The 27,149-nt window shown below is 39.9% G+C and overlaps 1 protein-coding gene across 1 annotated transcript in view; it reads right to left on the reverse strand.

Moving 5' to 3' along the window:
- The window catches only part of LOC140211849 (calcium-binding mitochondrial carrier protein SCaMC-2-like), a 30,059-nt gene extending 11,310 nt beyond the window's left edge, over nucleotides 1-18,749 (reverse strand). Inside the window, exons 1-7 of the mRNA XM_072282025.1 lie at nucleotides 18,591-18,749; nucleotides 16,593-16,695; nucleotides 15,413-15,500; nucleotides 14,032-14,143; nucleotides 11,069-11,224; nucleotides 8,094-8,246; nucleotides 978-1,085 (exon numbers count right to left, since the gene is read on the reverse strand). Coding sequence (XP_072138126.1) covers nucleotides 978-1,085; nucleotides 8,094-8,246; nucleotides 11,069-11,224; nucleotides 14,032-14,143; nucleotides 15,413-15,500; nucleotides 16,593-16,695; nucleotides 18,591-18,749 — 879 coding nt within the window. The remainder of the gene's footprint in view (nucleotides 1-977; nucleotides 1,086-8,093; nucleotides 8,247-11,068; nucleotides 11,225-14,031; nucleotides 14,144-15,412; nucleotides 15,501-16,592; nucleotides 16,696-18,590) is intronic.
- Between the last annotated feature and the right edge of the window lie 8,400 nt (nucleotides 18,750-27,149).

The following is a 27,149-nucleotide window of genomic DNA, read 5'->3' on the forward strand; positions in this document are numbered from 1 at the left end:
GATATTATTCAACATTTACCACAATAAGCAGTAAAGGTGTTAAATTAAAATCTCATCTGCAATCCAGTACTGAAGTGGTGTCTGCCCACGTGTGTATTCTCATCCTGAATAAGTTCTTGAATCAAGTACACCTGACTTGGCAACACTCAGGTGTGAACCTAATTTTTACTTAAATGAAATAAGGAATTTTTCATTGAGGATTTTCATAAGGATTAGTAAGACATCAAAAGGTTACAGGGAGAAAGCAAGAGAATGGGGTTGAGAGAGATAATAATCAGTCGTGATCAAATGGCAGAACAGACTCCCTGGTCCAAATGGCCTAATTCTGTTCCTATGTCTTATGGACATCTCTTTACAACAGAGATGAGGATGAACTTCTTTAGCCAGGGGGCAATAAATCTGTGGAATTCAGTACTCGATAACTGTGGAGCCCAAGTCACTGGGTATATTTAAAGTAGATGTTGATAGGTTCTTGATTAGTCGGGATATCAAAGGTTACAGTGAGAAGGCAAGAGAATAAGGTTGAGAGGGAAAATAAATCAGCCATGATTGAATTAAGGAGCAGGCTCAATGGGCTGAATAGGCTACTTGTCTTATTATGGTCAATAGCTCTCAATATTGTGTCTCTGGAAAATACGTAACAAGACAAAGCAGTGGAGTAAAGTCTTGATGGCAACACACAATCAATTCTTCAATATTGATAAATGGGGGTTTAAGTAAGCAGAGAATTAAAGATTAAATTCTGAATGCACCTAACTATACTTACTACTGCTTATCTGAGTATTTCAGCGCAGACTTTGTGGGTCTGTTTGCATGAATTTCTGATAAAACCTATTAAAATAACATGCGTTTCCCTGGTGACTTCATGAAGTAACAGGGCCTGACCACAGAAGTACTTTGAGTTACTAAATATCATATCATAATACAGACTTATGCACCATTAAATATAAAGCAAAAACCTGGTCATAATTTCCTACCTCAATAGGATACGTGGCTGATTGAGACACCGCTCCAGCCATTGATCCAGCGAGAAATCGTTCTCTCATTCTCAGACTTTCTGTATCTGCTGCAATTAGCTCCTTTAGCTTGGAACAAATTTCAAAAAGGTATAGTTAAAATATCAAAGAAAATACATCTAGTATGCTTTCTAATAGAACATTTTATTTGGTACTTTGAAAGCATCATTCAGGTTGTACAGTAACATTCCACCACCAAGCCCTGTCCTTCAAGACTCAACAGAGTCAGGAATGGACACACCCACCAGCCAATCCTCACCTTGTAACAATAAAACTCATCTCTTATATCCCAGAGAGATGAAGGGGAAACATTTAACTCCAAAAGCCTGTCAATTGACTTTATTCACTGACTTATTGTTTAGTTAATTCACTTTTCCAGGATCTGAATATTGATGAGAAAATCAGCATTTATTATCAGTTCGTTAAAGTCTGTGAAGAGATGGTAATAGATGACGTTCTTGAACTGCTGCAGTCTTTCTGTCTCAAGTTGCCCTGCAGTTCTACGATTTAGAAGCCTTGATACTGAAGAACTAGTATTATGATTCCAAATCAGGATGGTGGGGAATTGGAAGGGAACCTTCACATGGTGACATTACTCTGTAGCCCTAGGATCTGCTCGGTGGTAGAGATCTGTGGTTTGGGAGGTACTGTCAGAGTAGCCTGAGTGAGTAACTACAGTGGTTTCATTGATGGTAGACACTACAGACAGTGGTAGAATGAAGGGATATTTACTTTTAATTATTTGGAGATACAGCACAGTAACAGGCCCTTCCGGTTCACCCCCCACCCACCCCCCCAATTATCCGCATGTGACCAATTACATCTTTGGAATGTGGGAGGAAACCAGAGCACCCAGAGGAAACCCATGCAGTCACAGAGAGATTGTACAAATTCTTGCAGACACCATGAGAACCAAACCCATTTCACTGGTGCTGTAATAGCTAGGCTACCATGTTGCCCCCACAATATAACATTTACAGTCAGTGGATGGGGTCCAAATGAAGCAGGCTGCTTTGTTCTGGAGAGTGCTGAATGTTTTGAGAACTGTCCAATTAAGTCCCTGTATCGGGAATGGTGGAATAGCTCTGGATGTCAGGAGGTAGGTCATTCATCAGGGGATACCCCGGGTCTCTGATCCACTCTTGTATTTATGTGACTCCTCCAAATGAGACTCTGGTCAGTGGTGATTGTTGTAAAGTGAACAAAGTCACCACAGAGACACTGAAGGTAATGGATTCAGAAGAGTTTATCCAACAAAAAGCAGGCAATAGACATCATATTAAGACCCTCTTGGAAGAAGAGGCCTGCTCAACCCAATATTGCATGACATTTTAAAGATCAAAGGTAACAGTATGCCAATTCTATAGTTACAATAAGATATAGGAGCAGAATTATGCCATTTGGCCCATCAACACTTGTTCTACAATGCTTCCTTTGAATTACATATAGCTTTTAAACTCTTCCTTCTTCACATCCACACTCCAGATACCCAAAATGAATGTTAATCAGCATTGTCAACTCCAGTCTGCAGCTCCAGGAATACCATTGTTCAGAGCTGCATTTAAAATTCAATCTACAATCCACATGCAGGTCTGAATACTGGCTGCAGTTAAAACTAGTATTTGCTCTATACCATAACTCCAGAATACACCCTAATGGTCCCTCTTCTTGGCCCTCCTGGATAAAAATAAATTTGTTCAAGTGATCACAGCATGTTGTTGATGAAAGGCTTGTCAATGGTAATGCCGTTGAAAATGAGGGTAACTGCTGTCTTATTGGAAAGGTTAATACTTGATACTTCTGCCGCAAGAATGTTATCTATCACTTATCACTCCATGCCTGAACATTGTAAAATCAGAGAGCATACTCACCTCTTACATTACGAAAGAAAGATCAGTGAAGAAGCCGCTGCAAATAGTTGAGTCCAGAGTGTAACTCCATGTGCACCATATCCCTCATGTCTTTAGATTACAACAGTGATTCCCAGTGGAGGCTGTTATGTGTCCTAAGGGGTTGTTAGGGGAAATAAGAGTCATCGGGGGGGGGAGGTAGTAAGGGGCACCCTAAGTTGAGGCACGAGATCTGACTGATGGTCAGTAGAGCTAGCACTTCCTATTAAAAAAGGACAAGGCACTAGAACACGGGAAGAACCATAGCTCTGCAGGCAGTGAGCACTCTTTGTCACAACGCATCTGAAACTCAGCAATCTCATCCGACCTTACCAACCAAACAGACATTATTGGGAATACATAAATTAGCAGCCAGGGTGACCCACAATTCCTCTTGACTCGCAGCATGGAATGAGTTCATGTACTTTAACAGCTGGTAAGTCAAGTATACCCTCTCAACTTTCGATACAGGTCTACAGAAAACAGGTCTCGCAATGATACCGCGCTGGCCGGAACCAAACGGTGAAATAGAGCCAATCAGTGAGCTTGCTGACGTCGAGAATTCCTCTTGAGGTGTTCAAAGTGACCTCAGCTTTACGTGTGTGGTCAAGAACCATCTTTGGGGATTATGATACCTTACGGGATTGGTCAATCTCGCTAACTGGAATAGTATAAAGGTAGCTTGCCGAACACCAGCTCTAACCCAACTAACATTCAGATTCCAATCTGAATCCTTGTCAGCGTAATTTTCACTGTTGTAATCATCTTCACCTTCGCCTCACCGTTCCTTTGCGTGCTACTACCATTGTTCCATCCATGTCAACTCGCTGCCATCGTCACATCCCACAGGCATTCCCAGTTTGTGTTAATAGAAACATACAAGGGGTGATTGATAAGTTTGTGGCCTAAGGTAGAAGGAGTCAACTTTAGAAAATCTAGCACATTTATTTTTCAACATAGTCCCCTCCTACAAGTACACACTCAGTCCAGCGCTCGTGGAGCAAACAGCTCCCTTCTTTGTAGAAGTGGTCCACAGCAGGGGTGATTGATAGGTTCATGGCCTAGGGTAGAAGGAGATGAGTTATTAACTTCAAACTTTCTGCATTTTCACTCAGAGTTGAACTGCACGTGCATGTAACGAGAGCATCTTGCACCTCCAGGTGATCCGCAGCAGGGGTGATTGATAAGTTCGTGGCCTGAGTTATACAGCTCTCGTTATATTAGATTAGATTAGATTCAACTTTATTGTCATTGTGCAGAGTACAGATACAAAGCCAATGAAATGCATTTAGCATCTGACTAGAAATGCAAAGAATAGTGTTATGTACAAAATAACTGCGCATAAAAAGTGCTACAGCACACGAACATAAAAGTACTGAGACAGTACAATATGGATGCAATACTGCTTAGCGCTGTGATGACAGGTTCAGCAGTGTCACAGCCTCAGGGAAGAAGCTCTTCCTGTGCCTGCTGGTGCAGGAGCAGAGGCTCCTGTAGCGCCTACCGGATGGGAGGAGAGTAAAAAGTTCATGGTTAGGGTGAGATGCATCCCTGATAATGCTTTTCGCCCTGCCCAGGCAGCATTTATGGTAGATGTTCTCAATGGTAGGCAATTGGGTGCCGATAATCCGCTGGAGTGCTTTGCGGTCCGATATGGGACAATTGCCATACCACACTGAGATGCAGTTGGTGAGTATGCTCTCAATGGTACAGCAGTAAAAGTAAGTCAGTATCCTGGGACAGAGGTGAGCTTTCTGCATGCTCCACAGGAAATAAAGGCGCTGTTGCGCCTTTTTGATCAGGATGGAGGAGTTCAGGGACTGGGTGAGATCAACTGGTGAGACCAGGGACCAGGGTCCAACGTGTAGTTCAACTCTTTGAGTGAAAATGCAGAAAGTTTGAAATTAATAACTCATCTCCTTCTACCTCAGGCCACGAACTTATTAATCACCCCTGCTGTGGACCACTTCTGGAGGTCCAAGACGCCGACGTCTGCAAAGAAGGGATCCGCATGCTCCACGACCGCTGGACTAAGTGTGTAAATGTAGCAAAAAATAAATGTGCTAGGTTTTCTAAAACTGACTCCTTCTACCTTCGGCCATGAACTTATCAATCATCCCTCGTAGAAACTTAGAAAACCTACAGTACAATACAGGCCCTTCGGCCCACAAAGTTGTGCCAAACATGTCCCTACCTTAGAAATTATTCGACTTATCCATAGCCCTCTATTTTTCTAAGCTCCATGTACCTATCCAAGAGTCTCTTAAATAACCCTATCGTATCCGCCTCCACCATCATTGCTAGCAGCCCATTCCACGCACTCACCACTCTCTGAGTAAAAAACTTACCCCTGACATCTCCTCTGTACCTACTCCCCAGCACCTTAAACCTGTGTGCTCTGTGGCAACCATTTCAGCCCTGGGAAAAAGCCTCTGACTATCCACACAATCAATGCCTCTCACCATCGTATTATATTTCATTTTAATTTAGCTACGTTAATGATGGATAAATATGTACAACACAATCTCTATGAGTCTGAAGGCAGTGAAGCCTTGTAGTAGAGCTACTAGTACTTGATGTTTCAATCCCTATGGTAAGTCAGCACTCTCGATGTTGGCAGTGGGTTTGGAGTGGTGACAAGGAGGGTGGGTACGTCATCAGGGTCATCAGGTGGGCACTCTCCTTCTTTGACGTTTCATTAATAAGCCCACGACGTCTCCAGAGAGCTAATGGTGCTACCTGGCGTCCCAGATACACCCCCCTCAGTTCCATACCCTCCTGTCTTCATCTTGCAGCCCATTTGTTGTGTTTCCTTTTAATCCAAATCCAATTGCTGCTTTCTTCTTCTGCATTTGACAAGGACCAGATTGCCTGTTGGAGGGAGTGACCCCTCATCCCCATCTTCTTCAATAGACTGGTCGTAGATGTAGCAACGAATGCCCTGCATCCCACTTCTACAGGGAAAATCTTGAATTCTAATCCTGCTCAGAAACAGAAACTATAGAATGTGCGTCAATACAATGTTACATACCTGGAGTATGGTTTTATTCCTTTCTCATCAGACCAGTGACACCCCAGCCCTATGTGTCTTATTTGTAATACTGCACTGCCAAATGAAGCTATAAAACCATCAAGATTGCAGGAACACTTCCGTAAAAGACACCTGAAAAGGCTACTTATGGTATTACTCAGTTCCAACAGATGAAAGAAGCATTTGAAGAGCATTGCTCACTTGAGTCATTTGCCGAGAAAGCTAAAAATGACATTGATGGTGGTCTCATTACTTCTTGTAATATTTACAAAATGATAGCAAAGTGTGGAAAATCTCCTACAATTGGTGAAAGATTAATAATGCCTGCTGTATCAGGAGTGCTTACCACTGTACTCAAAATGGATACTAGTATTTCAAAATCAAATCCTCTGAGTAATAACTCTGTAGCTCATTGTATTGATGTGAAGAGTGAAGACATTGAGTATGCACAGAGCTATAAAAAACAGAATTTGGGATACAACTGGATGAGTCAACTGTGTGAGACAATGAGGCATTGCTAATGGCATATGTACAGTTTATCAAAAAAAAGTTTATGAAGAGATTCTCTTTTATAAAAAGTTAAAAACAAATATCAATGGAGAATCAATCTACGATGAGCTCAAAATGTATCTTGAGGATAAAAGTATTGCAATTTGGCACATGATTTCTTGTGCAACAGATGGAGCACTATATATGACAGGTCGCCATGCTGGTTTAGTGGCACTGATGACACTGTGGTTGAATTTTTGCTCAAGGTCAACAAGAGCTTGGGAAATAAGATTGAACTTCTACAAGGAGATGTGGTATACCTAGCCGATCTGTATGACAAAATGACCATTCTAAATATGAAACTGCAGGGTGAGAATTTCAATTTAATCCAGGCAAAAAGTGCAGCGTCTGCTTTTATTGGAAAATTGAAAATATATAAGCAAAACATTCAGAGAAGAATGTTCTCATAGTTTCTCTGCATAGAAAGTATGGCATTCTCCTTCACAGATGGTAATTTGCAAGAGTACTGCTTACACCTGCAGTCAATGAAGAAGGATTTTCAAAATTGATTCAACGATTTGAACAATCTGGAAATTGCAGACTGGTTAATTAACCCATCTCTTTGCAAGGTGGAAGAGCAGAAAGAGAGCTTGAAAGAAAAGATTATCGAAAGTCAGAATGAAGGAGAAGCAAAAATGCTTTTCAAAAATGTTGGCTTCTGTGGTACGTGGCTATGATGTCATGCAAAGTTTCCAGATCTTTGGAGAAGAGCCAAACTGCTCTTCACTGCATTTACATCCTATATTGTTGAAAAAGGCTTCAGTGCAGTGACCCATATCCTCTCAAAAAAATAGAAACTGCTTGGACATTGTTAAGTGTGGGGACTTATGGCTTTTGCTGTCACAACTTGAACCAGATATTTCAACTCTTGCGAAAAACCATCAAGTTCAAAGATCACATTGATATTGAAACTGCTGTACATGCTCAGGAACTGGATATGCTAGGTTTAAAGACAAATAAAATTTAAAGCAGCATCATTTTTCTCAGGTAGCATATGGTAGACATGTTTTTATACTATGGGAGCACCGTAATGTATATTATGCCCAAGAGGGGCATTGGCAAGTATGAAAGTGCTTTAGGCGTGCGTTGGGCTAAAAAAAAGGTTGGGAAACACTGGTTTACAACAATCTATAAATCTGATTTAAAATTAAGAATTGCTGAGGATCTGAGATTCTACCACTTTTTATATGTAGAGTTTCTTCCTAACCCCAACTAAAAAGCTTGGCTCGAATTTTTAGGCAATTTCTAGGGGTCCTAAAGTCCTAAACCAACAAAAGGGGTTTCCTCCCGTACATGTTCATCAGTCTCTTTAATAGCTTCTGAACTGCAGTATTTGAATTGTACAAGTTATGAATGACTAGAGTAACTATAGATCAATAGAAAGAGAAGGGAGAGGCCACCAAGATCCAGGGTTTAGATATTGTATGGTTAAGTAAGTTTACAAATTTTAATGCTCCTCTCCACTTCAGGCTGTAGCTCACTTGTATCTAACATTTTAAGATGCTTTCAAAACAAAGCGTCTCAATGCAGAATATAATGTCTTTAAATTATGGAACATTCACGTATAATAAACATGCAAAGCTACAATTAATTTATGTCTGTCCATACCTCTTCATATGCCATGAACTTGATGGCTAACTCTGGACAGATTTTCATTATATTTGTTAGATTTCCTCTCCACATTGAACTCAAACCTCCTTCTGCAATCATTTGCTTTATGCCACTCGATATCTTTATCTTGTTTTCTCGTGTAGAATAAACCTGGAAGAAAAAGGTACAAAAATAAAATTCATTTCAATGAACTATAAGCTTAAAATCTAGTGCTGACAGAGTTCAAGCAATTACCTTTAATAACAATAGCAGGCAAAACAAAATGATCAGCAAAAAAATAGTAACGATATTAGAGGGCAGAATTTTTTTAAGTACTTGTTTATTTTTGTATGATCGGGGGAAAGTTTTAACTTTTATCATGCAAGACCAAGTACAAAGTGCTTTTCTCCATCTTTCAGTATTAGAGTGCAGAAGAGAAGTGAAGGATATGAAATGAACCTGCAAGGAGCTGGAAGATACCAGAACTAAGAATTACAAATATCACAATAGAATTAATAGACCGATTCTTCAGAAAGTCAAGGCAATTGAAGATTATGATTTAACACTACAAAGATCATTGTGGTATATCTGACCACTGGAACATGGTATCATGAACAAAGAAGCAAGCCAGCATTTGCTGCCAACCCTTTGAGCGACCAGTCGAACTCCCACTCACCCTGCTCATTCCCCATGTGCGGAAATTTATAGCATGGTTGATCTTTGACATTAAGAACTCAATACCTTCAGATAATGGAGGCTGATTGAAGACCCCCCAGCCAGAAGAAAGTAAATTCTTGGCTCAAACAGAAGTGCCTTTGACTCTGAAGAGCATGTAGAAGATTAGATTTGAAACTTTACCAACGGCTTTCTTCTGTACCATTAAAATTCTAAAACATCTACTCAATATCTAAACTCTGTCATGTTACCAGAAACTTTGAGGAATATAACTCCACATCTCCAGATCCAAAGAATGATTAACTGAAGCACAAAGCTCATCCACTTGGTGCTTGTGCACTTGACCTCCTAAGAATAGTCGATAGAGCGGATTCTGGTTAATTGGGATCAATAAATATATTTTGGCCCAACTAAGTGGTTGCCCCAATTAGCCAAAGCTCCATGGAATTAGTTTAGAAGGTATTAAAAAAAGGCAAACTGAGTAACAAGCAATGTATTTAAAGGAAATACAGAACAACTTACAACACTACCAATAATCTCTGCTTCTTTCAAATTATAGAACCAACCAGTTCCCCTCCACCATCACTCTCCTCCCAACCTTTTTATTTTGGCACCTTCCCCCTTCCTTTCCAGTCCTGAGGAAGGGTCTTGGCCCAAAACGTCAACTGTCTGTTCACTTCCATGGATGCTGCCTGACCTGTTGAGTTCCTCCAGCATTTTGTGTTTTACTTTGAATTTGCAACATCTGCTGTTTTTCACTTGTTTACAATGCTATGACAGTACTGTACTAGAAAACTGTGTATCAGTTCCTAATAGTTATTTGTAGAGGAGTTCATCTAGTCTGCACTGCCACGTTCTTTTGATTGGCTGTAAATGAACAAAATCAGTGCAGACTTATTCTAGTGCAGATAATGGACTGCCTTCATACAATGCTTTCAACGACTGCACCCTCCAAATCTTCATTTTCATTGTAACATTTAAGATGATTGTCAATACCTTCATATTTTTCATAGTTCCTAACTTGTTGAAGTAGTGAAGTTGGTTCATTTTCACTCCCAGACATTTCTAGTATCTCCAAACATGAATGCATGTAAACACAGTCAGCAAAATAGTTCCAAATTGTCTTACTTCTGATTTCTTGCCAACTATCAGTGACAAAATTCACTGCTTTTGAATAAAAACACTGCTTGCTCGAGGCACTGTGTAGTGTCTAACGTCCACACAAGTGCACGCAACTGACACTTGTTAGAAACTGATTGCCAACAATCTCCTGCCCTAATGAAGCAGTATAGTGCCAAATAAATGAAGGAAATCCTAGCTATTTTCTTGATTAGTTTTTGTGCTTTAAGAGTTGTCCCAAATAAGTGGTTGTCCCAATTAACTGATGACCAAATTAACTGGAATCCACTGCACACATTTGATCACATTCATTATTCTGATGCCAGGGGATGGGGCGGGGGTGGGGGGGGTAGTATTACACTAATGATAGGATAACACAGGAGATTCTGCAGATGCTGTAAATCTTGAGTAACACACACAAAATGCTGGAGGAACTCAGCAGGTCTGGCAGCATCTATGGAAGGAAATAAACAGTTAACCAAGACCCTTCATCAGGACTGGAAAGAAATGAAGTAGAAGCTAGCAGGGAGGGGAAGCACAACAAGCTGGCAGGTGATAGATGAGACCAGGCAAGGGGGAAGGTGGATGGGTGGGGGAGAGGAGACGAAAGGGAATGAATGATTTACAAAGCTCAGAGGGGCTAGGTGGGAGGAGTAAAGGGCTGAAGAATGAATCTGATAGGAGAAAATAATAAATCATGGAATAAAGGGAAGGAGGTGAAGGAGCTGATGGGCAGGTCATGAGGAGAGTGGCGGGCAAGAGAATGGGTGAGAGGGCCATCAGAATGAGGGGAAATGTTAGGCAGAGTAGCATTTATAGAAATAGTCTGCTAGGGCACTTAGCAAGATCATTCAGCCTAACATGCCTGTGCCAGCTCCTTAGTAGAGCTATCTGACCCACAAAAGTCTAGATGATGAATGGAGTGTGCTGGTCTCTGACAGAAACCAGCTCATTTAATGCAATATAACTGCTTTTTCCAAAGATAATCAATATATCTGAGAAAACAACTGATGAAGATTGCCTCAGTAGCTCCATACTTATAGATCATCTCACAATACACATGGAAGTCAATACTTTGAGAATGCCAGTTCGGACTTCAGTAATTTAAAATCAGTGAACAAAACAAGATCATTAGCACATTAAGACAGCAGTAACAGTAACATATGAATTATAGACACAGCAGCAATGAGCACTCTTACTTGCATTAGCACTCTGAGACGATCAAAAGGGGCAGTCACAGTTCGTGAGGTAGCTCCAGCTGTGCCTCCTGCAATCAGATGGCCCCACCACTTCTCTGGCTCCTCATTCTCCAAGAACTCCTCACAATTGGTTATATCATCATTGATAGAAAAGATCTGTGCAGGGTTGTGGTGAAAGAAAGCATTAAGGTAAAGTATCTATTTTTTGTTTGTGCTTCCTTTGGCTTTGCAGGTTAAAATCAAGTAATTAAAATCTCTAATCTTCCAGAAGTACTGTTATTTACCTGTTATGTAATAAAATGGACTCTTGGCCTCAAAATTTACCTCATTATGATCTTGCACTTTATCATTTACCAATACTGCAGTTTTTTTGATATCTTTTACACTTTATTCTGCTTTGTTATCTAGCTCAATGAACAGTTTAATGATCTGATCTGAATGAACAGTATGCAAGACAAGCTTTTCACTATACCTTAGTACATGTGACAATAATAAACTAATACTAATTCCATTTAATTTGTGTGAGAACAGGACTCTCATCTGAGTAACAAATTTAAGGGCCAATTGCTATTCAAAACTCGAGCACTAAAATGTAGGCTTACTTAGTGCAACATTACGAGATTCTGTTCTTTGGAAGGAACCATCACTCAGATGTTATTCAAAGGCCCCTTCTTCTGCTCTCTCAGAGGGACATTAAACAACCATTTCCCCAATATCCTGAGCATTACTTATCTTGTGTTTAACATCACATCGCAGACCATCGTGCTATCATACTGCTAGTTGTAGAAATTTGTCTAAACCCTGACTGCCACATTTCTTGCGACCCTAATCCCTAATGTACTTCAAAATTAATTCATTGGCTACAGATCATTTTAGGATGGTCCAAGACTGTGGAAGGTTATATATGAATGCTATTTCTTTAAAATGAAGTTTCATTCTCTGTTATACTTTACAACAGAACAGTACCATCACCAACACTTTCTATATTAAGAATGAAATGACATTATTCAAACACACATCCTACAGCTTACATCTTTTTGATTCTTTATAACTTGTAGGGATAACTTACAGTGAACTGAAAAGCTTGAACATATAGATATTAAGAAAGAGGATATGCTGGAGCTCTTGGAAAGCATCAAGCTGGATAAGTTGCTACTATGGGAGGTGAGAGAGGAAATTGCTGAGCCTCTGGCAGTGATCTCTGCATCATCAATGGGGACAGGAGAGGTTCCGGAAGATGAGGGTTGCGGATGTTGTTTCCTTATTCAAGAAAGGGAGAAGAGATAGCCCAGGAAATTATAGACCAGTGAGCCTTACTTCAGCGGTTGGTATGTTGATGGAAAAGATCCTGCGAGGCAAGATTTATGAACATTTGGAGAGGCATAATATGACTGAATTTTTTGAGAATGTGACTAAACATATTGATGGATGTAGCACAGTAGATGTAGCGTATATTGATTTCAGCAAGGCATTTGATAAGGTACCCCATGCAAGGCTTATTGACAAAGAGAGGAGGCGTGGGATCCAAGGGGACATTAGTTTGTGGATCCAGAATTGGCTTGCCCACAGAAGGCAAGGAGTGGTTGTAGACAGGTCATATTCTGCATGGAGGTCGGCGACCAGTAGTGTGTCTCAAGGATCTGTTCTGGGACCCCTACGTGATTTTTATAAATGACCTGGATGAGGAAGTGGAGAGATGGGTTAGTAAATTTGCTGATGACACAAAAGTTGGGGGTGTTGTGGATAGCGTGGAGGGCTGTCAGAGGTTACAGCAGGACATTGACAGGATGCAAAACTGGGCTGAGAAGTGGCACATGGAGTTCAACCAGATAAGTGTGAGGTGGTTCATTTTGGTAGGTCAAATATGATGGCAGAATATAGTATTAATGGTAAGATTCTTGGCAGCGTGGAGGATCAGAGGGATCTTGGGGTCCGAGTCCATAGGACACTCAAAGCTGCTGCGCAGGTTGACTCTGTGGTTAAGAAGGCATACAGTGCAATGGCCTTCATCAATCGTGGGATTGAGTTTAGGAGCCGAGAGGTAATGTTGCAGCTATATAGGACCCTGGTCAGACCCCACTTGGAGTACTGTGCTCAGTTCTGGTCGCCTCACTACAGGAAGGATGTGGGAAGGGTGCAGATGAGATTTACAAGGATGGTGCCTGGATTGGGGAGTATGCCTTATGAGAATAGGTTGAGTGAACTCAGCCTTTTCTCCTTGGAGCGACGGAGGATGAGAGGTGACCTGATAGAGGTGTATAAGATGATGAAAGGCATTGATCATGTGGGATAGTCAGAGGCTTTTTCCCAGGGCTGAAATGGCTAACATGAGAGGGCACAGTTTTAAGGTGCTTGGAACTTAGGTACAGAGGAGATGTTAAGGGTAAGTTTTTTATGCAGAGAGTGGTGAGTGCCTGGAATGGACTGCCGGTGAAGGTGGTGGAGGCGGATACGATAGGATCATTTAAGAGACTCCTGGATAGGCACAAAGAGCTTAGAAAAATAGAGGGCTATAGGTAACCCTAGGTAATTTCTAAGGTAAGTACAGCTTTGTAGGCCGAAGGGCCTGTATTGTGCTGTGGGTTTTCTATGTTCTCTGTTAACTTGCAGCTCTATGTTTCAAAGAAGAATTAATGATCTTCGTGATTCTAACTAATCTCAAAGCAAGTAACTTCCTAGCTTTCAAATCCAGATCCCTCCTCCCTGTTATGGATATTGACAACTCCCAATTTCAAATTTTGTATTTAACTTTAAAAATCCAATCAGTGGACCTCACAAAGCCAGACATCATTAAGCTTCTAACATAATTTACTATATACAGAAGCAGTCTGAGGTGTTGATAAGAAACAAACTATTGCATCAATGGAAGTCAGTCTAACCAACTGCAAGCTCTGGATGAGTGTTAACTTCATCATGGTTCAACCAGTCAAAAAGTACATAATCACTTTGTATGCAATACTTACACTGTTATATCTCCAGACATCAATCATATTTCGCATATTGTCCTCTTTGTCTGTTACATAGATCTGCCACCACCTGTTCCAATCAATGTCCATATACTTATTGTTGTCCAAGCTGGTTAATTTGAAGAATAGAGATGGAAAATGTAGATTATGACATAAAATAATGTATTTGGGTTCAAGCCATATTCCCTATCATTTAACTAAATCCATTTATTTATTTATGGAAATCATTTTTCATTTATTAAAGGCACTGGAACAAATGTCAGTGTTTTCCAACTTTGTGATCTTGGTTCCAGCCAGTTAAGAGAATTTGGTTGGGATAGTGAGTAGTCTTCTCATCATTTCTCTCAAGCTAATCTTTCAGCTACATTCTCAGTTCTCTGATCTTATTGACGTTGTGCCAACTTGCATATAGCTCGGGTAATAATTGATTGATCACTTTCATAAAGGTATGTCAGCCGCTATATTTCATTTGGAGTGTTGGGAGACTTGGCATGTCACCAAAGACTCTCAACAAATTTCTACAGATAAACTGCAGAGAGCATTCTAATCAGTTGCATCATCATTTGGCATGAAGGGCCACTGGACAGGATTGGATAAAGCTGCACTGGGCTATAAATTCAGCCAGCTCCATCATGGGTACTAGACTCCCTACCATTAGGGAACCTCTTCCATAGGTAATGCCTCGAAAATGTGGCATCCATTATTAAGGATCTCCATCATCCAAGACATGATCTTTTCCTATAAAATCCATTTGAGAGATGGTAAAGGAGGCTGCAGTTACACACTCAACATTTTAGGAACAGCTTCTTTCCCTCTGCCATCAGATTCCTGAATGGACGATGAACACTGCCTCACTATTTTTGCACTATGTATTAACAAATTCACAGGACAGCATCTACACACCACTTCCACTCCTCAGCATGAGTGACCTCTTATAGCACAATACTGTGACACTTTGCTCATTTACTCTTCAGCCTTAGCTCTCATCTACTCAGGCTGCAACAAACTGTATGCCTGTTAGACAATTGCAAGGTTGAAACTTCTGCATTACTGCTTTCTGAATTCTCATACGTACTCAATTACATTACACATCCCTTCTCCCCTTAACAAGCATGTTCCATAGTCCTCAATCACAGGATTACTCCCTATGTCAGGAAGCGCCAAATTTACAAATAGGAAGATAGAACATGTTTAAGGAGCTGATGATAATTGGGTAACTGGAACTTCTTCTGGATTAGGGGCGATCTGTATAAGGAGTTTGAGCTGTACCTCCAGTGGAGGGGAACCATTATAAAAAAATTAATTTAAAATCCCACCTTTAGATAGTTAGCATGCTTCCAGAATTCCAGTCCAGTAACTGAATGGTCCCACTACTTACTGTTTTATAATCTTTTTTGCTTGTAAGATACTAAGACTGACACGTAGTTTTCCCATGAGTTGTATAACCTTCAATCTTCCAACTTTGCCTACAAGTTTAATAGTACAATAACAAAACAATGCAGATGGTAAAAATATGAAATGAACATCAAAAATATAGAAGCACTGCCTGCCTGCCACAGATGTGCTACCTTGCATCCAGGAGTTTAATGCACATTAACTTTGCTTCAAAACCAACAAAAATGTATATGTTAGAAACTGGAAATAAGAACAATGTTCTGATCACACACCAGGTGAAACAACCAGTGTAGAAAGTGCAAGCTTCAGGTCAATGACTTTTCATCAGAACTTGTTGGGGATGTGGCCAAGTGGTTAAGGCATTGGACTAGCGACCTGAAGGTCGTGAGTTCAAGCCCCAGCCGAGGCAACGTGTTGTGTCCTTGAGCAAGGCACTTAATCACATATTGCTCTGCGACGACACTGGTGCCAAGCTGTATGGGTCCTAATGCCCTTCCCTTGGACAACATTGGTGTCGTGGAGAGGGGAGACTTGCAGCATGGGCAACTGCTGATCTTCCATACAACCTTGCCCAGGCCTGCGCCCTGGAGAGTGAAGGCTTTCCAGGCGCAGATCCATGGTCTCGCAAGACTAATGGAGTAAGAGGGAAACTGGATATGCTTGGTTACATGTGTGCTGAAGACTTATGTTTCATGGATGGGACAATGTTGATCTAAAGATATTATTTAATGCACACTGTTATTATCTCAGGGAAAATTAAATTCAGCATTTACTGAGGAGTCTGAGTCACAAATAAGCCAAGAACAAAGATGAACCAATTTTATAGCACTGACGTTCTGCCAGATTTCATTGCCATTTGCTGCCTAATATATTAAGTTCAATTTTCTTATGATAAAAATCACAGAACCACCTGAACATACAGGTACCTTTCCAGCCTGTAACCATTCACCAGTCCCAGCTTATGTGCCCCTATAAAAAACACAACAGGGCCTCACTGTGTTTCCAAAAGGTAGGAAACAGAGCAGCAGAATGCAACACCACAGTGCCCAGAAGGTGAGAATATCACATATTCATGCTTAATTTTAATTGCACTTACATACTTGCTGGTATTTAGAGAATTCAGTGGCCATTTCAATAGCACTTTTAGGTTGCCATTGACTCACCAGTTTTCTCCTTTGCAACCTTCCCAAAGCCAAGTTTTATGGTCTTTTGCTGGCTCTCAAGATACTTCATGAATGCTTCAAAGTCTCTTCCTTTGAAGCCATCCTGTAATAGGCAAAAACATTTGTTGGTAAGAAAAGTTTGTTTTAAGTCAAAACTTACTATCTCTACCCAGCTCATGGAGATACAGAAGAGAAGTTAAAAGAATACACATAAGAATTATTCATTTCAATCAGATACACTTGGATCTCGTTTCCAGGAGTAAAATGCACCATTTTAATCTTTCGATGTACATTGTTCTTTTTACTTGCCAAATAAGGCTTAATCTGTGATAATTAAAGACCATTAAATGCTTCAAATTGAAACATACTTCTAAATCTAACACAGATGCTACACATTACAACAGTTGCAGAAATAGCTTACATTTCCACCTTGTAAAACTTACCTGTGTATGTTGATAAACTACTGCTGGACATTCCTTAGGCTACAATTACTTCAAAAGGTGATAATTAAAACTAGTACAATCAATGGACTGCTCATCATCCAGCTGGAAAAACTGCAGCCAAGTTAATAAAGCGTTGGCTCCTTTCAGTCTATATCAAAGGACACTAATCTCCCTTTGCTGGTCAGACTGCACCCTGTTCTAGTTCCCACATGATGAGGGATAATGTAGCCTTAAGAACAGGGTAGACCTAATTGGCCGCATAATTAGGTCTAGCAAAATAACATTCCAATTTATGAGAATAAAGATCAGAGTATGTGAGCTTAACGTGGAAGAATAGGAATTGGCTAGACTTTCAATTCTTCTTCCCTCCTCCCATCCAGATAGTAGCAAGCCAATGTAATACATTGCTGGCTAGGCAACAGCCTGCTGTCTCTCTCTTTCTCACAATCGTTGTGGTTTCAAGAGTCACCCAAATCTGTTCTCATCTAAGGTAATGATCACATTAGCTAAAAGAGTCTCTAATAGATAACCATTGGTCAATACAATCCCATGGTCAATACAACCCCATCATTAGATTTGATCACTGAAGGGAATATGATTGGAATATCTTGAGTAATTTCTATTATTCACTGATGCTAGAGATTTCTTGGCTCTTTTTTGGAGGGGGCAGGTGGGAGGAGGCCAGAGTAGAGGAGGGAGCAGAGAGGTGGTATTACATCACTTTGGTCCAGATTCTTTTCAATCTTGCATATAAATATATTCAACAACCTTCCCCTGGAACTAAGTTAGCCCACAGCAACAGCAGGAAAGTTTTCAACATTCATCTCCCCTCATGGACGTCTTCAGACTCCTGAAAAATAGAATTTCCTCACCAACCACATCTCAGGTTTAGGACCTCCAAACAAGTGGAGAAGCATCTGGGAAAGCACTAGGCACCTGGAGTCTCTTCGACAGGTCAGTGGAAGGAGATCACAACAATCTGAACAACCCATCCAGTCCTGGTCCATCTACCCCATCCACGTAATTTCAGCTGTTCCACAGAACTACTGAACTGCAGTGAATACAAGTCTTTTTCATCACTTAATGGATTGCCCAAGATGATGGTGGCAAAAAAACATCCTTCATATGGTAGTTAATCTTAGCTGATGATTCTATTTGCTATCTTTGTATGTTAGTGGAAGTACCCGAGGGGGTGTCATTCCTAAAAATCAGAAACGACCCAGTGAGGAGAAAAGTTAGAAAACATTACTACAGAGAACTGAGGAACCATCTTTTGCATAAAGAAGTTTCTCACACACTTTATGTACAAGGCTGAAAAACCTTCGCTACCCAAGGCTATAAGGAAACAAGAATTGACTTAGTTTGCAGATGATTCATGATCATGCCAAATGATACTGGCTTGAAGTAGTGCCCAAATTCTTCCTTTGAAAAAATTGGAAGTTTTTTTTTAGCCCAAAAGCTATCAGTAAAAATTATTTACAGGTGTGACTCAGTTATCTTTCTGTCATACACTGATAAAATATAAAAGGCTGGATTCTTGACATCCAACAAATACCTTTCCAATTTCTTCCAGTTCTTTTCTCAATTCATCGGCATCTATACGGCCATCCTTGTAGACATTTAGCTTTCTGTAAAGATCTTCCCAAATTTCAGGCAATGATCTAGTTTCATTGTGGGTGCTTTGATCAAAGATGTCCTTGAAAAAAGATAACATTATGATGGCTCCTGAAACACAAAACACAATCCTTCAAACACTACAAAATTGGAATGAAAGGCACAAGCATTCACTTTGCTCTGTTTTATCTGTGCTGCTTGTTAATCTTAAACGCTGCCAATAGCACCTCACCTTAATAGGACCATAAGATATAGGAGCAGTTTTAGGCCATTGAACCCATCTTGCCTGTTCCATCATGGTTGATTTATTATCCCTTTTAACCCCCTCCTTCTGTCTTCTCCCGGTAACATTGGACACCCTGAATAATCAAGATTATACCAAATGACTTGGCCTCCATAACGTCTGTGGTAATGAATTCCACAGATTCACCACCCTCTGGATAAAGAAATTCCTCCACATCTCTGTTCATAAGGAGTGACCTTGTATTCTGAGGCTGTGATTATGGTTATCGATCACCATATACCAGTTACTAATAGCTCAGGATCACAATAATCATACCACAGTGTACAACAAGTTTGGGGCCATGATCGCATAACACCTAAATCAAATGGGTATCGAAGCTTTTGGCTAGATTCATCTGTTCTTGAACAACAAAAATTTGCACTCACAGCCATGAAGTTAAATACGAGAGTGGTACATGGTGAAAGAAACCATCCAGTTCCTCTCATCGACAGTAATAACACAAAGATCCTCTTTATGGAAGTCTGTGTGTCAGCTTGACTTACTTGCCTCGCCTTCAGTTCAAAATGATACAAGTTCCATGACCACACTCTACATGCTGGCACAACATTGGTTCTAAGGTTCACCTCCAGAGGCTTCAGGTTGCAGCCCAAGTGGATACAAAGAGCCACAATGAGAACAGGCAGTCATGGAGTTCATCCAAACAACTTGCGCTTTCACTTCATTGTATTATGATCACATTGTTCTAACAAATAATATGACAAACAACAAATGGTGAATGTGAATGTGTGTAAGAGTTTTGCAATCAAGCTCGAGCAGAAAACCGACTTTCCATAAACTGAATTTCCTGCTTCTTCGTGAGAAGACAACTTGACTCTTCGCAGCCCTACAGAAAAACAGGACATGAGTAGGTGAAAAACAAAGATTCCTTTCCAGTCAATGGGGGAGTTGAATGTAGAGCTTTTGATAAATTAATTGCACAGAATTACCCAATGATTTGGAGATGAGGTGGGATGAATTACTTACGGCAAATAACCTATTATACACCAACATCAGACGATGGAAACAAGTTAGAGTTCCCCCAACCCATTAAAATAGGGAAATTTCTCCACAAAATTACTGATAGTGGGGAAGATTCCTATTATTACTAGTACAAATTCAATGACTGTCACTTATAACAGTAGTCACATTTTGACAGAGGAAGATGAATACTTTCAGTACTGGAAATAGTTTAACATTTAGCAAATCCTATACAAAAATCATACAAATATCTACCATTATTGCTCAGTTTAAGTGGACTGTTGTCGACAGGCTGACAAGAGGCAATTTTAATGTTTCATCAAGGATGCCAACATGTTGCCCTGGGCTCTCTAAAAAATGAAGACTAATCTGCAGGGTATGACGTGAACAAACACTGAAGATCTATGTTTTATACCTTTATAAAGGCAGAATGAGAAACTGTTGGACAACAAAGAATTGGGTTACAGATTCTATCCACATAGGTTGGAAAGGCAGGGGGGGTTAGGATGGAAAGTGATGAAGCAATTCATGTGATGAAACTTCCAGCATTACAAGCAGCCATACTGGGCAGCACCTGCATTGATGTCCACCTGCAATAAAAGAATTAAATAGCCAATTAGCTTTCTCTGCTGCTGGAGAAGTTCTTGTGGTATAATCCAGTTACTGAAGCCCAAATTTTATCAAATATTCCATGGTGAATTACATACCAGAGAATCTGGAATCTTTCCTTAACAATGAGGTAGTCGATGATGTGCTATTGTGTTGATGCCATGATATTTATTTGTATTTGCTATAATGTTAAACATCTGATCAACTAATGGTGTTTTCTATTTTATTAGCAGAAAAATAAAAATGTCATAATGCAACAGTGACATCACAATGGTTTCAACCAACAGATAGTGATTTGCAAAGAGAGAGGAAAAATTCAAAATTAAATTAATTTGTATTAAATTCGGTGCTTAAAGTGGCATGCTACATTCAGTCATAGTCATACTTTATTGATCCCGGGGGAAATTGGTTTTCGTTACAGTTGCTCCATAAATAATAAATAGTAATAGAACCATAAATAGTAATATGTAAATTATGCCAGTAAATTATGAAGTAAGTCCAGGACCAGCCTATCAGCTCAGGGTGTCTGACCCTCCAAGGGAAGAGTTGTAAAGTTTGATGGCCACAGGCAAGAATGACTTCCTATGACACTCTGTGCTGCATCTCGGAGGGATGAGTCTCTGGCTGAATGTACTCCTGTGCCCACCCAGTACATTATGTAGTGGATGGGAGGCATTGACCAAGATTGCATGCAACTTAGACAGCATCCTCTTTTCAGACACCACCGTGAGAGAGTCCAGTTCCATCCCCACAACATCACTGGTCTTACGAATGAGTTTGTTGATTCTGTTGGTGTCTGCTACCCTCAGCCTGCTGCCCCAGCGCACAACAGCAAACATGATAGTACTGGCCACCACAGACTCGTAGAACATCCTCAGCATCGTCCGGCAGGTGTTAAAGGACCTCATTTTCCTCAGGAAATAGAGACGGCTCTGACCCTTCTTGTAGACGGCCTCAGTGTTCTTAGACCAGTCCAGTTTATTGTCAATTCATATCCCCAGGTATTTGTAATCCTCCACCATGTCCACACTAATCCCCTGGATGGAATTTAACGTTCCAATTCCAATTAACGTTCACCACTGTTATATCATTAAACATCAGCTGGTTTTATTCACTCAATAGCACCAACATCAAAAGGTTGCACACTCAAGAGTCACTCCAAGCTCTTGAATACACTGCAATCTCGTAGCATTCTTCAATACAGCATTAAATCAAGGCTCTCTATCACCTCTGTATGTGGTCATTTATAAGCCCATACATACTGTATTATCCAATTCTCAGATGAGATTATTCACATTATCTTCCCAACATACTTCTTTCCCATTACCTACAAGAACACTGAGCCAAACACTTAAATATCCATCAACTGTTAACATACAAAACTGCACAAATATCCCAGCTCAAAAATTGAAACATCTGCCGAGATTATACTGTCCACCAAAAAGTGATGATGTAAACTTCCAGCTTAAAGAGTTAAAAAACTGGGGTGATCATAGTCCCCCCACTCCCCCTAAAAAAGAGACGAAGTCCACTAAATAAACAATTTCTTTCTTAAATCCAATTATAGCTGTTCTGCAATTCCCAACCCCCACCCCAAAAGATCCTGTTTAGTCCAATAACTAATTCCAATACTTTACCAAGTAATTTCACTGATGAGTAGACAAAAAGACTGTCAACAGCAAAACAACTATAAAGCCAGAGTAATTAACCAGGAGACAATTTGACACAATTGCTAAATGGTCTCTTCCTAATGTTTAATTAAACTGTGAAAAGCGCAAATATCAAGTTTAACTTGCAGCAGACAACTGTCACAATTAAGCACTCCTCATTTTCTGAGTATTTTACAAACGAACCTGAAAGACAAGGAGAAAATCAAAACTAAACCAGAGGAGGAGGGTTAAAGGGGACAGTTTAGAACAATTACAGTATGATCTGAAAATTACTTTATACTTTACGTCAACCATTCAATCATTCGTTTCTTGAACTTTGATCACTTTGCATTAAAATTGACTTTGTTTCTTTTTGTTCTGAAATTATGATATTTTCATGTAAAAATTGTGTAGATGTTTTCTATTGATGCTCCTGGGAAAGAAGATGCATTTTAAAAGACTGGGACTGAGGGAGAACTGAATATGTGTGTGATGCAAATGCTGAATAGTTCAACATGAAATGTTCCCAATATTGTGATATGGAATTGTCAAAATTTGACATGTTGCAGGAAATACTTTTTTTATTAAGTACTCATTATTATTAAGTACTGTTGCATCCAATCTATACATTACACTAAAAGCTGGGCAACATAGGTAAAAGCTATTTAGTTGCTCGTGCCTACATCTCAAATCTCAATGGATGATGCCTTGTAACAGACTCAAATCCTTCCATCTTCCCTCACCCAAAATGCACTCTGTAAGCAAGTCACAGGCGCCACCTAGCGGTTCCATTTAGAGTTAGCACAGCACACCATGGAGTTGCTTAATTCAGCTATGGTTCCATTTAACAAAATAAACAAATGATTACTTTCATAATGAATTGATTGTGGGAGTCTGAAGCTCTTGCTCTATTAAGACTTTCATGCTGAACGCATGCTAGCTATGTTAATTCTACAGATTCTCAAGACTGTGTCAAATATAAGCATACTGATTCTGTCATAACAGATGGTGATGGTTTCAAAAACTCATTTACATAATTAAACAACCAGTCCATATATCAGAATGAGATTGATGGAAAGGTTGGAAATGCAACTCCGAATTTAAAACAGCTTGAAAGAATATTTTAAAACTGTTTTATAACCTTATACTTAAAACTGTGCGAAAAACAAACTTTACAAAATTGTATAATCAATTCCTACACTAACATATATGTCACAAATACACCAATGGCAACACGGGCCACCACCGTTATGTATCAAATCTTAACAGGAGCGGACCTTCTGGCCCACTGTGCCAGTTCATATGGTGTCTTCGGCAAAGCACCACACCAAAATGTTTCACAGAAAGTAGGGCATATAACCATAAGATCGGAAGTAGAATTTAAGCAACATATCAGAAGTAAAGCGATATGGATTGGTTGATGAAGGAATTTGAGTTCAGCTCTCAATGTGCCATTTATCAAATATGAGGTCACAGAAATCAGACTAGAAGAGATAGTAAGGCACAGGCCAAGAAAGGATTTGAAAACAAGGACGAACACCTTTAAGTAGAATCATGATATTTCATATCGAAGAGGCAATTTAGGTCAAAGAAACACAAGGTGATGGATGGAGTATTATTCATTTCTGCTGCCATAATCCCACTTTGAGACAACTCTGAAAGTGCATTTTCTGTAAACACATACAGCATTTTTTGTGCAATGCAGAGACTGGATACAGAACAACCAGCTTCACATTCAATTTATATACAGATATATAAAACATACTGCAGGGTTATTTCTGAACGGTGGCAACGTGGTTCAGTACTAGCAATCTTCATTTTCCACAGTTGGTATGTACATAGCAAGATTTTAAAAAGGGAACAAGTTTTGTTTTTAATAGCCCTTAAGCAAAAGTCACATAGACTGATGCATTACAGAGAAGTCAAAGATAATTGCATTTATAGTACCAAATAAAGGAGCCATCAAATGAGGCATGGATGCTCAACAGAAAGTGAAAACTAAACTGAGTTATCTCAACTGACCACAGGGCTCCATCCAGCAAGCACCAGAATAATAAATCAACGAAGCAACAAACCATTCAAGGAATGGCTGCAATGCATTGTAAAGGGCATAAAATCCTAAACACTGTAGTTAAGTGTATGGTAGAGAGAGGTGGAGCAAGTGCCCAATATCAAAGACTGAATGAGACTTCAATTAGGGTATTACAAGCTACATAAGGATAGGGTAGAATGGAGGAAGACTGGTCATGATTGCCAAACGGTTGTAGGAGCCTCAGGACTGCCTTGGTCAATCATCACTGCCAACTCGCCTCATACATTAGAACAGCAACACTAAGGTTTCAATACAGGCAAAGAAAAAGGTTTTACAACAAAATCTAAAATCACAAAACCTTCCAGATACATCAACAGATTCCTTTGAGATTGGTGCATCCTTCCTGCATTGCCTGCATTTCAGTTTCCAGTTAGGGTGGAATCAGATGAATGGTCTTAGATAAGTAGTCTCAGAACTATGCTGAAACTGATTAAAGTTTCCCTTCCCTTAATATCAGAATCTTTCAATTATATTGTGCTGATGGTCCTGGAAGCATAGACAACAATGCAGCAAACACGCAAAGGATTGTTCTGATCGTTATTTTGTTCAATTCATACAGAAACAAATAGTTTCAAATCAGTTACAGAAATAGTTGCCACAAAAGTATGTACACAAACACGTAAATAAGGAATAACTTAATTGATAGCATGAGTTGGAAGGATAAGTGGTTTAAAGAACAACATTAAATTGTGCTGGGGAAGACATGCATCACATGACTTACTCTTTATCCTCCATGTGTTTTACTCAAAGGATAAGAGACATCTCTGTTAGTCATTTTACCGGTATAATGCATTTGGGTACAAGAGCACTGACTCAAATATTAGTATCAAATCAGACATTACACAAGAAGCTTATATTATCCAGTAATACTCTTAAAACTTCCAAACATACATTTTTAAAATACAGATCATGTATTAAGTTTAATGGGCATCCCATTATATTAAAAAATAGTTGTGAATTGTTAATCTCAAGCTTTACTTGTGGATCAAGATCACAGGAATTCTCCAATGCAGGAAACTAGTGCATTCACTGCCCAGAGATGCAGATTTGTTCTGAATCCTATTTCTGTATAAGATTGGTGAAATGCACCAGGTTTGTCCATTCTCTATTGCATCACTGCAAAGATGTTGCAAAACACATGCTAAATGCCAACTGTCAACATTGAAAGTTTTATTGTACTATATTATTCAGCTGCATCTTACAACAATGGAGAAGCTGTGGAAACAATGGAGCAGCAAGTAATGCAGCAATGGAAAAGGTACATACAAGATTAGTTTCCATGACACAGTACAGCTATGAGAAAACATGGAACAGAGTAGGGCTTCAATTTCTTTCCCCTGATGTGATCTGATGGAACCGCAAAGTTGGGCACATCAACTCAGGGAAGTCTCAAAGAGGAAAATCTAACAGAGAATTCAAGTAGAAATTGACTATGATTTGAATGTGAACAAGCAATGAGGGATTGTTGAACTGTTTAGTATCATGTGCATTTGTTGGTAAAGCTAAATAAACACAAGGGAAGCAGATATGTGGATGGGGTGAGGTGAAAGTGAGTGGAGGAGGCTTCTGTAAAGTACCAACACCAGGCCAGGGCATTTTGGTTGAAAACCCTGTTGCAATTAGCATACAACTACACTTAGGACCAAGAGAATCATGTTCTCCTGGGCGTCCAAATGCTAAAACTCCACTTGGGATGTAACATCACCACCACCTTCACACCCAATTCTCCACAACAGTACAGTAAGATAGTGACAAATTTCTACAAAATGTGGAACACATCTGTAGGGCAGAACTGGAGAATCAGCATTCTCAACTGCTACAAAGACAAGAAAGGTTTGCGGAGAAGATCAGGGGGAACAAGGCAGCCTTAATGAATGCATCGAACAGTTGAGATGAAGGAACATAAATGCCCTGCACCGTACCTGCCATGCAGACATTATTAATTAATAAAAGCTGCCACTGTGTCTAAAGAGGGAGCAAACCACACCAGTCATTTGAACAAGCAGGAAGGCAGAGGCAGCCCACAGCTTTACTATTTCCTATAAAAGAACAATGGCAGAACGTCTTGGCAATGAACATTTAGAAAAGCAAACTGAGCAATAAAATAAAAAACAACAAACAACAACAGGAATTCTGCAGATGCTGGAAATTCAAGCAACACACATCAAAGTTGCTGGTGAATGCAGCAGGCCAGGCAGCATCTCTAGGAAGAGGTACAGTCGACATTTCAGGCCGAGACCTGACGAAGGGTCTCGGCCAGAAACGTCGACTGTACCTCTTCCTAGAGATGCTGCCTGGCCTGCTGCGTTCACCAGCAACTTTGATGTGTGTTGGTTGAATAAAATAAAAAAATAAGCTTTATATTATTCGACATTTCATTCACTCATTATTTTCAAGTATGTTGTGACAAGTTGCCATCAGCCCAAACCATTAGTATTTCAAACTTGCTGCTGCACTGTACAAGATTGTACAAACATTTACTAATTCACTGCTATTGTGAACGGATTATGGAAACCTACGCTTCAGTTCAATACTTACCACTTGTTCCAGATTGCCTTTTGAGTGCTGTTATACAAAACAACAAAAATTCTCTCTACTATACACCAAGTCAACTTGAGAAAAATTTACACCAGTCATCAGCGTCTTCGGTAAGATTTTATGAACTATTATAAAGAATGGATATAGATTCAATATACCATCAAAAGGCAGTTTTCATAATTTAGTACGTCGGTTGCTAAATCACCTCTGCACACAATTGAGGGTCTGTCTGTAGAAGGGGGAGAGCTGAAGATTCAAGAGCTTTTTCTCACTCCACCCTTGTGCTCACAGGAATCACCCAGTAGCTATGCCCCAACGCTCACAGAAAAGATTGAGACAGAGACACTTAAA

The sequence above is a fragment of the Mobula birostris genome, chromosome 18 (assembly GCF_030028105.1).
Source record: "Mobula birostris isolate sMobBir1 chromosome 18, sMobBir1.hap1, whole genome shotgun sequence".
In the NCBI taxonomy this organism is placed as follows: Eukaryota; Metazoa; Chordata; class Chondrichthyes; order Myliobatiformes; family Myliobatidae; genus Mobula; species Mobula birostris.